Source organism: Chrysemys picta, chromosome 3 (assembly GCF_011386835.1).
Source record: "Chrysemys picta bellii isolate R12L10 chromosome 3, ASM1138683v2, whole genome shotgun sequence".
NCBI lineage: Eukaryota > Metazoa > Chordata > Testudines > Emydidae > Chrysemys > Chrysemys picta.
In genome coordinates, this window is record NC_088793.1 from 85,922,589 (window position 1) to 85,935,077 (window position 12,489).

At 42.5% G+C, this 12,489-nt stretch overlaps 1 protein-coding gene across 11 annotated transcripts in view; it reads right to left on the reverse strand.

Annotated features, from left to right (window-relative positions):
• Nucleotides 1-12,489, reverse strand: part of CDK19 (cyclin dependent kinase 19) — a 227,426-nt gene that overhangs the window by 111,228 nt on the left and 103,709 nt on the right. For all 11 annotated transcript variants that reach the window (XM_042857691.2, XM_065590247.1, XM_065590242.1 and 8 more), the window contains one exon: nt 1,546-1,656. In XM_042857691.2, the coding sequence (XP_042713625.1) occupies nt 1,546-1,656 (111 nt within the window). The remainder of the gene's footprint in view (nt 1-1,545; nt 1,657-12,489) is intronic.

Here is a 12,489-nt window from a genome sequence, read left to right on the forward strand (position 1 = left end):
ACTAATTTTATGCAGAGGAAGAAGGAGAGTTCTTGTAAAGATTAAAAAGTGGAGAGACACGATCAGGTGCATAGGAAAGGAAAATTATTTGAACAGCACATGTTGCACAGAAAAGAGTGAGGAGAAAGTGAGAGGCCAGAAACAACTAGGGTAACAAACATTACATCTCAAATAATATATATCAATTAACTAAACTGGGACTATGACTAAATAACAGCCAGACACGTAAGGAGTGGTGAGAACATTAAAACATAGTGATTTCTCATCTATTAGCCATGTGATGGTTTGTTTTTGTTTTTTTGTTTTTTACACAATATGAATACCACATGCACAAAAAAATTAGAATAGTAAAGGTTGGTGAAAAGGGTTCTTGAACATGCCACTCAGTGCAGCAGTAAAATGGTTCTTGTGGTTACTCTAAAAAGCAAGTAAATTCAACTGATGGACAGAATTATTTAAATTCTATGCATGTAAAATTATAATATGTAGAATGGGAATATAACACTTAGTTATCACCTGTGTAGAGTACACACATTTTTTGCGTCACTTGACTTTGATGAAAAACCTTCTGAAGTGACTCAGTGCAAGACTGTCACCATGTCAGAGCAAGTTGATTCAACTAGATTATATGCAGGAGGATTAAATCTCATGACTTGATTCACTCTGATTTAAGTTTTCTTTTACTTTGTGCATAGTCTGTGTTTACTTTCCTTAGTAGTAAACTTCTGATAGTGTCTTGTATAAATAGCTCTCATTATCTAACATACTTGTAATTACAAGCAATTCAACAATCTGCCACTGACATTAAACATATCATTAGTAATGCTAACTTCCATATTAGTGATGCCGTCATAATAACATTGAGACTGACATTGGCAAGGACAGAAGTGGCAAGAACGTTTTCAAAGGAACTTATTCACCACAAATTATCCTTAGGATGTTTTGTTCTCTTCTGGGCCTGAACCAAGCCCCCAGATCTAAGCAACCCATATATTTTGGATGAGGAAATGGACCTTGAGAATCTGTACACAAATCAAAAACACATTTCATTTTAAAAAATCTCCAGAAATCATTTCATATCCTACTCTAAACTCAATAGAACAGGTCTCACTCATAGCAACATAAATTCAGACGTTAATAAACTTTGAAATTAGTGTATAAAACAACTGGATTTTGGTTTTCCGCACTAGATATTGATGAGGGAGGCCAGGAAATTAATCTCTCTCTCTCTCACTTAATTTTTGTAACAAAAGTAGCCAAAAGAAAGCATGGAAAGCATCTTCACACTTCTATTTTAGGGTGACAATTCGGGAAGCCCATAAACTATTCCTTCAAATATGGTAGGCATATTCAATTTTGCCTTCAAATCTAATCTCCATTTTTGAAGCTGATATGGCATTTTTCATGGATATTAGAGGGAAGGCCAAAATTGGGATTATAATAGATCCTCAGTTACAACCTTAACTATATTACATACAGACACATCTCAGTGTCACATATGAATGCTGTATAAATATTTCAAAAATACAGGAAATTTGCACTTACCCACAAATCATGTTCGGCATAATCGAACAGCAGCCAAACCTTTCTATCACTGTGAGAAAGGAAAACCTTCTGTAATGCAATCACATTGGGGTGCTTCAATTCTCGTAAAAGCTGTAAATAAAGACACAAAGAAGTCAGTATTTCTACAGCTACAAAAAACAACATTTACATGATTCCAGTTTGCAATGCAAAGTATCTAATGACAAAGGCAACTGTGTTACCAGAGCTGGAAACATGGATAACTAGGGTAGGTCATAGTCATGCAAGGTACTTGCAACAAAGTAAGTATGGTCCCATAGACAATATACCCAAAGCAATTCAGCACATTATTGTTATTAACTTCAGAAAGAGCTAGATTGCGCCCGGCTAGGACACGGATGCAGAGTGAGGTGCAGTAAGAAGAGCATAAAGAGCCGTCCCACTGAAGGGTCAAATAGAATTGGAGTTTAGGGGTGACTACATTTCTATTTCTATTGGGAGAAACACACATACCCTGGCTAGCCTCATAAATGTGTACAGCAGTGAACAACCTGTATATGTCAAGCATCTCAGGAAGGCAGACTGCACAGTGCCTCCTGGTGTTCCCCCTAGGGTGACCAGATGTCCCAATAAAATTGGGACTGTCCCAATATTTAACCCTTTGTCCCGCATCCTGATCAATGTACGATCGGGACACCATTTGTCCTGATATTCAGGTAAGGAGGCGAGCGGGAGGGAGGCGCCGACTCCATGGGTGCTCCAGGGTTGGAGCACCCATGGGGAAAAATTGCAGCCAAGCTCCCCCTCCTCATCTCCTTCTCCCTCCCTCCCCCCAGCACGCCGGGTCCCTGCTCCTTCCCCCCGCCAGTGCTTCCCGCTGCCTAATCTCTGTTTGGTGGCACGTAGCACTTTCCAGGAGGGAGGGGAGAGGAGCGGGGATGCGGCGCTCTCAGGAGAGGAGGTGGAGAAGAGGCAGGGCAGGGGTGGGGATTTGGGGGAAGAGGGTGGAATGGGGGCGGAGCAAGGGCGGATGTTTGGGTGGGCAGAGGCGGAGGGTGGGCGAGCACCCACCTGGCAGAGGGGAAGTCAGCGCCGTAGGGGTGAGTGGCGGGCGGGGGGAGGGGTGAAGAGGTGAGTGGAGGGTGAAGAGGCAAGCGAGCAAGCGGCGGACAGGTGGGGTGAGGAGGCGAGCGGTGGGTGGGTGGACTGAGGAGGGACGCAGCAAGCCAGCAAGGGGACGGGGGATGAGGAAGAGCACGGGGGGGGGGGGGAAGCCGAGCGGGAAGGGGGCGGGACATGGGGCAGACTGGGGGCAGAGACTGGGAGGAGTGGGGGTGGACTGTGGGCAGGGCTGACGGCACCCCAATGTGTCCCGATATTTTAGTGTTGTCATCTGGTCACCCTAGTTCCCCCTGGGTGGTGTGACTGTGCTTAAATGGCACAATTGAGCCTGAAGGATGTATATCATGCTGTGTGTTTAAGGCAGCAGTTTTTCATCACTGGCACATGGCTGTTATTAGTAAACATTTCTATTATTACACACACACACACACACACACACACACACACACACACACACACACACACACACCCTATGTTAAAAGGACATTAAGGTTGCAAAGTCAAACACTCAAAAGTTAAGAAACATCAGATACACAGGCAATCTTAATTCTATGTGGAGCAGCACTAGCGGGACATGAAACACACACTTTGCCACTGCATTTCACAGATATTTGCTGATTGCAGGGGAAAGGTGAAACTCAGGAATCTTGGGTTCCATTCCAGCCTCTGGACAGGAGTGTGCTCTAGGGGGCACAGAGTCTTCTACCCGTTCCCCACAAGCTTGACCCCTTCTGATACATCCACTCCAAACTGTCCACGTCCCCATCTTGACTCTTTCTCACTACTGACGCCTTTCCCCAGTCTCCTCGCTTAACCAGTCCCATCCCCCACTTCTCAGGCTTCCCATCCCAGTCCCAGGGCTCAGACAGCCCTAGTTTCCCCTTCTGGACTCATTGTCCCAGTCTTCCTCCTAGTCCCCATTCCTGGTCTGTGTTCCTTGCTCAGAGAATCCCAGGTCCCCCCCCACACACCCAACTCTGTCCCCCGTCTCCTTGCCCAACCAGTTCCATTCCCCTACTCCTTGCTCCTCATCCCATCCATCTGTGTCCTCCGCATCCCAAATCCAGTTGCCTTCCTCCTTTCCCCCTCACAAACTCAGAGTCCCAGTCTCCTGGAATAGGATTCTTGCCCAATAGTCCCCTCACCACTACCACCACCACCTGGCTCCTTGTCCAGTCAGTCTCAGTTCTCCCCTCAGATCCTTGTCCAATCTCAGTTCCTCCCCATCCTCGTATCCTTGCTCATTGTCAGATCCCATGTCTCTTCCCCTCACCTCCTTTCCCCCACCTGACTGGTTCCCAGACTGTCTCCTTGCCCAACTAATTCCACTCTCCCTCCCACCCCTAGTTTCCCTCTCCCACTAAGGCTCCTTGTCCCAATCTGCTTCTCTCCACCCTTGGATCTGGCTCTTGTCTCCTGTGTATTTGAATCCAGCTGCTTCCTCCTCTATGCTGCCTGGGCCCAGGTGGGGCATCAGTGACTGCACAGGAGAGATGATCTCACTGCTATCAGTTTCTGTTCCCGGCCTCAGCCTGGCCCACAGCAGTAATTGCATAGAAAGTCCTGCTCAGAACCCTGTAGCCCCTGGCTGCAGCAGATTCAGCGCGGATGGAATCTCGTAAGTTTTTTACTTTAAAGCTCTAGCAAGTCTCTACTGAACACATGCAAACTGGGATTTTTCCAATACTTATAACTTGGCCAAAATTGGGCAGATCTTCACAAGGATGGCAAAAGTCACAATCCTGAGAATAAGGCCAATCCATGTCAAATTTCAAGTCTCTACTCCAAAGCATGGCTATGCTTGAAGTTTTCAAAGACAACATCACCAGAATTTTTAACATGGGCAAAACAACATACTTTTCCCTAGTTTCATTCTTGGAAAAGACTGAACTCTTTTGATGGAAATTTCCTCCCCCCTCCTCACCTCCCAAAAAAAAAAAAAACAATCTGAGGCAGAGACCCAGCATGGAAAATTTCACCCAAACTGTTAAAGAATGGCAAAGTTATAAGCAACTGAAAACACATTCTTATAATGAAAAACAATGAGGAGTCCTTATGGCACCTTAGAGATTAATAAATTTATTTGGGCATAAGCTTTTGTGGGATATAACCCACTTCATCAGATCCACGAAGTGGAAAATACAGTAAGCAGGTATAAATATACAGCACATGAAAAGATGGGAGTTGCCTTACCAAGTGGGGGAGGTCTGTGCTAACGAGGCCAATTCAATTAGGGTGGATGTGGCCCATTCCCAACAGTTGACAAGAAGGGGTGAATATCAACAAAGGGAAAATTACTTTTTGTAGTGCTAACGAGGCCAATTCAATCAAAGTGGATGTGGCCCATTCCCAGCAGTTGACAAGAAGGTGTGAATATCAACAGAGGGAAAATTATTTTTTGTAGTGACCCAGACACTCCCAGTCTTTATTCAGACCTAATTTGATGGTGTCAAGTTTGCAAATTAATTCCAGTTCTGCAGTTTCTCGTTGAAGTCTGTTTTTGAAGGGTTTTTTTGTTGAAGAATGGTGACTTTTAAGTCTGTTATTGAGTGTCCAGGGAGATGGAAGTGCTCTCCTACTGGTCTTTGAATGTTACTATTCTTGATGTCTGATTTGTGTCCATTTATTCTTTTGCGTAGACACTGTCCAGTTTGGCCATTGTAAATGTCAGAGGGGCATTTGCTGGCATATATCACATTGGTAGATGTGCAGGTGAACGAGCCCTTGATGGTGTGGCTGCTGTATTTAGGTCCTATGATGGTGTCCCTTGAATAGATATGCAGACAGAGTTGGCAATGGGGTTTATTGCAGGGGTTGGTTCCTGGGTTAGTGTTTCTGTTGTGTGGTGTGTAGTTGCTGGTGAGTATTTGCTTCAGGTTGGGGGGGGGGGTCCCGTCTGTAAGCGAGGACTGGCCTGTCTCCCAAGGTCTGTGAGAGTGAGGGATCGTCCTTCAGGATAGGTTTTAGATCCTTGATGATCCGCTGGAGAGGTTTTAGTTGGGGGCTGTAGGTGATAGCTAGTGGCATTCTGTTACTTTCCTTGTTGGGCCTGTCCTGTAGTGAGTGACTCCTGGGTACCCTTCTGGCTCTGTCAATCTGTTTCTTCACTTCCCCAGGTGGGGACTGTAGTTTTAAGAATGCCTGATAGAGATCCTGTAGGTGTTTGTCTCTGTCTGAGGGTTTGGAGCAAATGCGGTTGTATCTTAGGGCTTGGCTGTAGACAATGGATCGTGTGATGTGGTCTGGATGAAAGCTGGAGGCATGTAGGTAAGTATAGCGGTCAGTAGGTTTCCAGTATAGGGTGGTGTTTATGTGACCATCACTTATTTGTACAGTAGTGTCCAGGAAGTGGATCTCTTGTAATGGTAAGTGTTCTTAAAATGGTAAGTGTTGGGCAACCTGAATAATAACCAGTGCAACCAGCCCAACCTATAATGATAGCACCCAAAGGCGGCAATTGGGATTTGAGCTCCATTTTGTTGGGTGCTATACAAACACAGATAAGATACAAGCCCTGTCACAGAATGTTTACAAGCTAAACTATACAAAACGGGGTAGGGAACAGGGTTGCAGCGTACAAACAAATTAATCTGGTGAAGAATTGAACAGCTTTGTTAGTTACGTGGTTTGTGGTTTCCTTTAAATTAGAAGTAAAGGGAGAGTAAAGAATGGCAGGAATGGGGAAGTTAATAAGAGTAAGCAAGTAGAAAAAGGTCTGCAGATTGTAAGCCTTTAAGGGCAAGTAGTGTCTTATCCATGTTTGTAGTGGGACCTTTGGGTGCTACCATAATATAAATATTTAATAATACATAATAAGAAAGAGAGATAGTAACTGTATTAATATTGCTTCATCAGGCTTTTACAACTTATGGTCAAATATCCATCCACACCTAAATGATAAAAGCCTACAGGCAGGGCATCAGTACACTGACATTATCTACCTTCTATTCTACTTGTTCCAAATCCCTGTTTTGTGATTGAGAGGGAAGTCCCTACTCAGCAGGGGTAACAGTCAGGGTCCGAGTTATGCTTAAGAGGACCCATAACTAAATTGTCTGTTTGAGGATTCACAACTGAATGGTAGGCTGAGGGCATGGGTTGTATACCTACGGTTTAATTCTGGTAAATAAGTTCAGCCCTTCAAAAAGACTGGGAACCAGTGCTTCAAGTACCACTATGGGTAAGGTATCAGTTCTCAAATGAACTGTGTAAGCTAATTTGAGAAGGGGATTGGTCATTTCTATTTATCGGTAAGTCAACATGACCTTCATGGGCACTGCTGCTCCTGGAGTTCATTCCAGTTCCCGTTTCTCTCCTCTTATGGAAGGAGTAAAAACTGAGTCTCTTGGAAACAGATTTCAGAGTAGCAGCCGTGTTAGTCTGTATCCGCAAAAAGAAGAACAGGAGTACTTGTGGCACCTTAGAGACTAACAAATTTATTAGAGCATAAGCTTTCGTGGACTACAGCCCACTTCTTCGGATGCATATAGCTATATGCATCCGAAGAAGTGGGCTGTAGTCCACGAAAGCTTATGCTCTAATAAATTTGTTAGTCTCTAAGGTGCCACAAGTACTCCTGTTCTTCTTTTTTTGGAAACAGAAGCCCTCATGATTGATCCTGTCCCCAAAGTCTCTGACAGCTACTGTTTGCTCATTCCTCACCAAGACAAGCATCAATGTCAGTAAAAAATATTTTTCATGCTATTTAATCGTTAAAAAAATAATCCCAAATACTAATCTAGTTTGTAATTGCATTTCAAAGAGAGCAGAAGAGGAGGAACCAGATGGCTAAGAAGGATGATAGAATGCTACAGCATGTTTTCCTATAAGCCACTGCTGCATTTCCAGGCTAGGTCTGTAGTGATCACAGTCATTACTAGTCTCAGCAGAGAGTTTGAATAGATAAATACTGAGGCACACTTTCAGGGCAGAGTGGGGGTGACTTTCTGATATACTTTTCAACTCTTTTTTTATAGTGAAGACTTTATCTTAACAGAGACATGGTCTTGTGGACCACCTTGAGCGCTCTTATTTAGCCTAAGCCCCTGCAGGATTTACAACCTTCTTGAGTTGTTAGCAGTCTAGGGGGCATGATACACAGCTGAGCAGTTTTGAATCTATCTGAAAAAGAGCAGTGCTAATCGGATCACTAAAACACAAATTCTATGCCATAGATCTGATGCCAATTTGCCATTATACAAAGATACAGCTGAGAAATAGGAAAGAATACACATGATTTACATTAACTAAAGAGTATAATATTTAAAATGTGTGTGCATTCTGGAATTCTAAAAACAAATATTTTACTGCCATTAAAACTAAAGAAATCTTATATCAGTGGGCACATATCAGCACAACTTGACTAGTAAGTAAAACATGCAAAAACAATGGAGTACATAACTCGAGAAGTCAGAGGAGAGAGATTCTTTCACACTACAGAAACAATGATAATTTTTTTTAGGCAAAAGACACAGATACACACCAACTGATATTCTAAACATTTTAATTAATATTTTAAATATTTTTTCATTTATATTATACCATTTAAAACAAGAAGGCATGAAAAGCCCCCTTGTCCGAAGCTTCAAAACTAAACCTGAGAAGAACTAGACTATGATTAACTTAACCACTTACAAGGATTTTATAAAACTCAGAAAAATTACTGCTTTGGTTTTGTAAAGTATGTTGGTTTTATGTAAAGTATGTTTTTAATTTACTGCATATAACTGATACACCTGATCCTAAAATTGAAGGAGTACTGCATTTAAATGGAATATCAAGAATTCCCCCTGAAAAAAAGTGGCTGTGTTTTTCAGTTACTATATAAGCCTCTAGGTAAATCTGTGTAGTCACAATCACAGAAGCCAAGAAGGTCCCACCAAATTACCTAAATTTGTTTGTGCATGTTAAAAAAGTACACACTGTATGCATGCTTTTTTAAATGATCATGTTCTGAAAGCCAAATTAAATATATTAACATTCCAAAAGAATGTTGAGAGTCTGCCAAGTGAAATTACGTAGGAAGATTTCTAAGTAATTAAATTGTAAATGCACAAACTAAATGCAAGATCCTTACAGTAGGATCTCAGAGTCATGAACACCTCGGGAATGGAGGTTGTTCATAACTCTGAAATGTTGGTAACTCTGAACAAAACATTATGATAGTTCTTTCAAAAGTTCACAACTGCACATTGAGTTAATACAGCTTTGAAACTTTACTATGCAGAAGAAAAACACTGCTTTTCCTTTTCTTTTCTTTTTTAGTAGTTTACGTTTAACACAGTTTGTTGGCATCCTTTCATCTATGAGAGATGGTGGGAATTGCAGCCTATGATGTAAATGATTGCAATGTCTCATGTAACTGAATAGTCCAATATGAGATTTGCATGATCTTTGGCAGTTATTGCAATTGCATGTACCTTGGTTGGGAGCTGCTTCCTTCCTATGGGCTCTTTTCTCTTCAAGCTGTAGTAGCCAGCTTCTGTCATGGACTTTGATACGCTGATGGAGAAGATAGCATCACTTGTTACGATCACTTGCAAAGGTTTCCCATTGGTCAAGATCAATTCCAAATTCCTTCATATCTCACTTGCATATGTCTTTATAGCGAAGCTTGGGTCATCCTGTTGTTCTTGTTCCCTCTGATAGTTCCCCATATAGCGTGTCCTTGGGTACACGTCCATCTTCCAACCTACTCAGATGGCTCAGCCAGCGCAGTCGTCTTTGCTTGAGCAGGGCTGTCACACTTGGTAAATTTGCCCTTCGAAGAATTTCTGTGTTGGTGACTTTATCTTGCCATTTGGTGTTGAGTATGCGGCATAAATAACGTAGGTGGAAACCGTTTAACCTTTTCTCCTGATGAGCATAAGTTGTCCATGTTTCCCCACCATACATGACACTGGTGAGGACGCAAGCATTTGGGTACACTAGCATTTTGGTCTTGATCAGTGGTGGGCAACCTGCGGCCCATCAGGGTAATCTGATTACGGTCTGCAAGACATTTTGCTGACATTGACCGTCCACAGGCATGGCGCCCCGCAGCTCCCAGTAGCCGTGGTTCACTGGTCCTAGCCAATGGGAGCTGCAGGAAGCGGTGGCCAGAACGACAGGTTGAAGAGTTTTCCATCTGATCTTGTGTGGAGATAAACTCCATCTTTCTTGTCCTTAAATGCACAGTTCAAGAGTATTAAAGAGAAGATTCCAAAGAGTGTAGGGGCAAGAACACATCCTTGCTTCACTCCACTTTTCATCTCAAAGCTGTCCGAAGTGGACCGGTCAAACTGGACAGTTGTTCTCATGTCATTGTGGAATGAACATATAAGACTTAACAGGGTTAGTGGGCATCCTGTCTTTTCTAGTATTGCAAATAGACCTGCTATGCTGACTGTGTTGAATGCTTTGGTTAGGTCCAAAAAGGCGATGTACAATGGTCAGTTTTGCTCTCTCCACTTTTCTTGGAGTTGATGCAGAGAAAATATCATGTCTGTAGTTGATCTTCCAGCCCTGAATCCACACTGTGATTCAGGGTAGACACGATTCGCCAGCTGTTGTAGGTGCACTAAAATGAATTTTGCAAAAGCTTTTCCTGCTATACTTAGTAGCAAGATACCCCTGTAGTTGTTGCAATCGTCCTTTTCGCCTTTATTTTTATACAAAGTGATGATGTTTGCGTCACGCATCTCTTGTGGTACCTCACCCTCTTTCCTGCACTTAAGTAGCAACTGATGAAGATATGAGGCTGGAGCACCCATGGGAAAAAAATGGTGGGTGCTCCCCCCCATCAAAACCTTCCCTTCCCTCCCTGCGCCTCCTGTCTGCCGCAGATCAGCTGTTTCACAGCATCAGGAGGTGCTGGGAGGGGTGGGGGTGGAGCAAGGGCACAGCGAGCTCGAGGGAGGGGGCAGAACTGGGCAGGAAGAGGTGGGGTGGGAAGAGGCGTGGTGGGAAGAAGCAGGGCAGGAGTGGGGGATTGGGGGAAGGAGTGGAGTGGGGGCGGGGCTTGGGCGGAGCACCTCTGGCAGATTAGAAACTCGGCACATATGGTAATAGGCTGTCTTGAGGATTTCCGCTAGGATACCATCTTTTCCAGGAGCCTTGTCACTTGATAGGAAATTAATGGCTTTTCTTAGCTCTTCTACAGTGGGCTCCACATCTAGCTCTGGCATGACCTGTACAGTTGATATTTGGTCCAGTGATTCGCTGGTGATGTTTCTTTCTTCTACGTATAGCTCTGAATAGTGTTTGACACAACAAGACAACTATTTGCTTTTATCTGTAATGATTTCACCACTGAGCGATTTGAGGGGGACAACCTTGTTGACAGTGGGACTGAGAGCTTTCTTCAGGCCATCATACATGACTTTGAGGTTTCCTGTGTCTGAGGCTGTCTGTATCTCTTCACAGAGCTTGATCCAGTAACGATTTGCACAGCGTCTGCTTGCTTGCCTGATCCTGTACTTCCAGTTCCAAATTAGGTGTGTGGTTGACTGAATGTAACTCTAGTGTTTGTAACTCTGAAGTTCTACTGTACTGACACTTGCTAGCTGGATAAATGTATATGATTAAATTAGCAGCTTTGTCTCAAGCGGCTACAGTAGCCTTTGAATACAGAACACTGTAACTGCTGTTCTTTAAAAATATATCAGATAGATATTAGTTTATGTCATACAACATTCTTTTAAGATCAAGGTGATAAAAGCTATTGTCCAGAGACTAGCAAAGTTACACATACTGTAATACAAATTATCATTCTGTCTAAGCAGAATTTTTTTTCTTCATTAGGGCTCTGCACGGGCACAGGAGTCTGCTCACATGAATCCAAATGCAGGATCAGGATCTAAAGTTGCAGTATGTTCAAAATTCAATCTTGAATATTTATAAATTTGATTCCCGGAGATAAATCCATCCTCTGGTAATTCAAATCAGACACCAAAATTCTCCAAATATTTTTTTAAATTAGATTACTGGCTGAGGCTGCTTGGAGCAGGGCCCATCAAGCTCTCTCAGTTCTATAACACACCAGGTGTATATCAGGTATTTGGATATTTTTATGTTCATGACATTCAATTACTGTAAAATATTATATGATCTGTGCTCTAACATGAACAAAGATGCTCATTAAAGAGTAGATTACATTATTTTAGTAATATCCTTATCTGCCCCTTTTAAGTTAATGGTTTTTTAGACTTCTAAATGGAATGAAGTCAGCTATCATTTATAGCCACATTTGAAAGTGCTGTTGCAACACCAGCAGCCCACATAACATGTATAAACATAAGATCTTTTTCCATAAATATTTAAACAACAATTATAGTGAATGATACAATCAAAACAGTAAAAGTTATTTTGCTGCCTAACAACAAACCGCATACTGTGCAACATTTGGTCCTTAAAAAGGGATTCTAAATATATCAAAATTGCAGCATAAAGAAGTGGCTCTTGTCAAAATAAATTACCCAGAACGGAAGAATTTTTTTTGGTTAGGGTTGCTGTCACCAACATCATGATTTCAGATAAGATTTAATGGAAGTCATAAGCAGGAAGTGGACATTTCCCCCTCAGAGTTCATAATAAGCTATTCTGAAGGGACAGATCAATTACCTGTCATTCATGAGAGGCACTCTCTGACTCATTGCTTCTCACTCACAGCAATTAAAAACAAAAGTTTACTTCATAGTTATAGCCAAGAGATACTGCTGTAGATCTGCTGAAATTATACCAAACTTTAAGTTGGTACTTGCCACAGTAGTTAAATACAAGTAGGTATCGACAACTTTAATTTTATAGATGTTTCCAATGCTTCACTATCTAGTATTGAAGACTGTTGCGAGTAACTTTCCATTC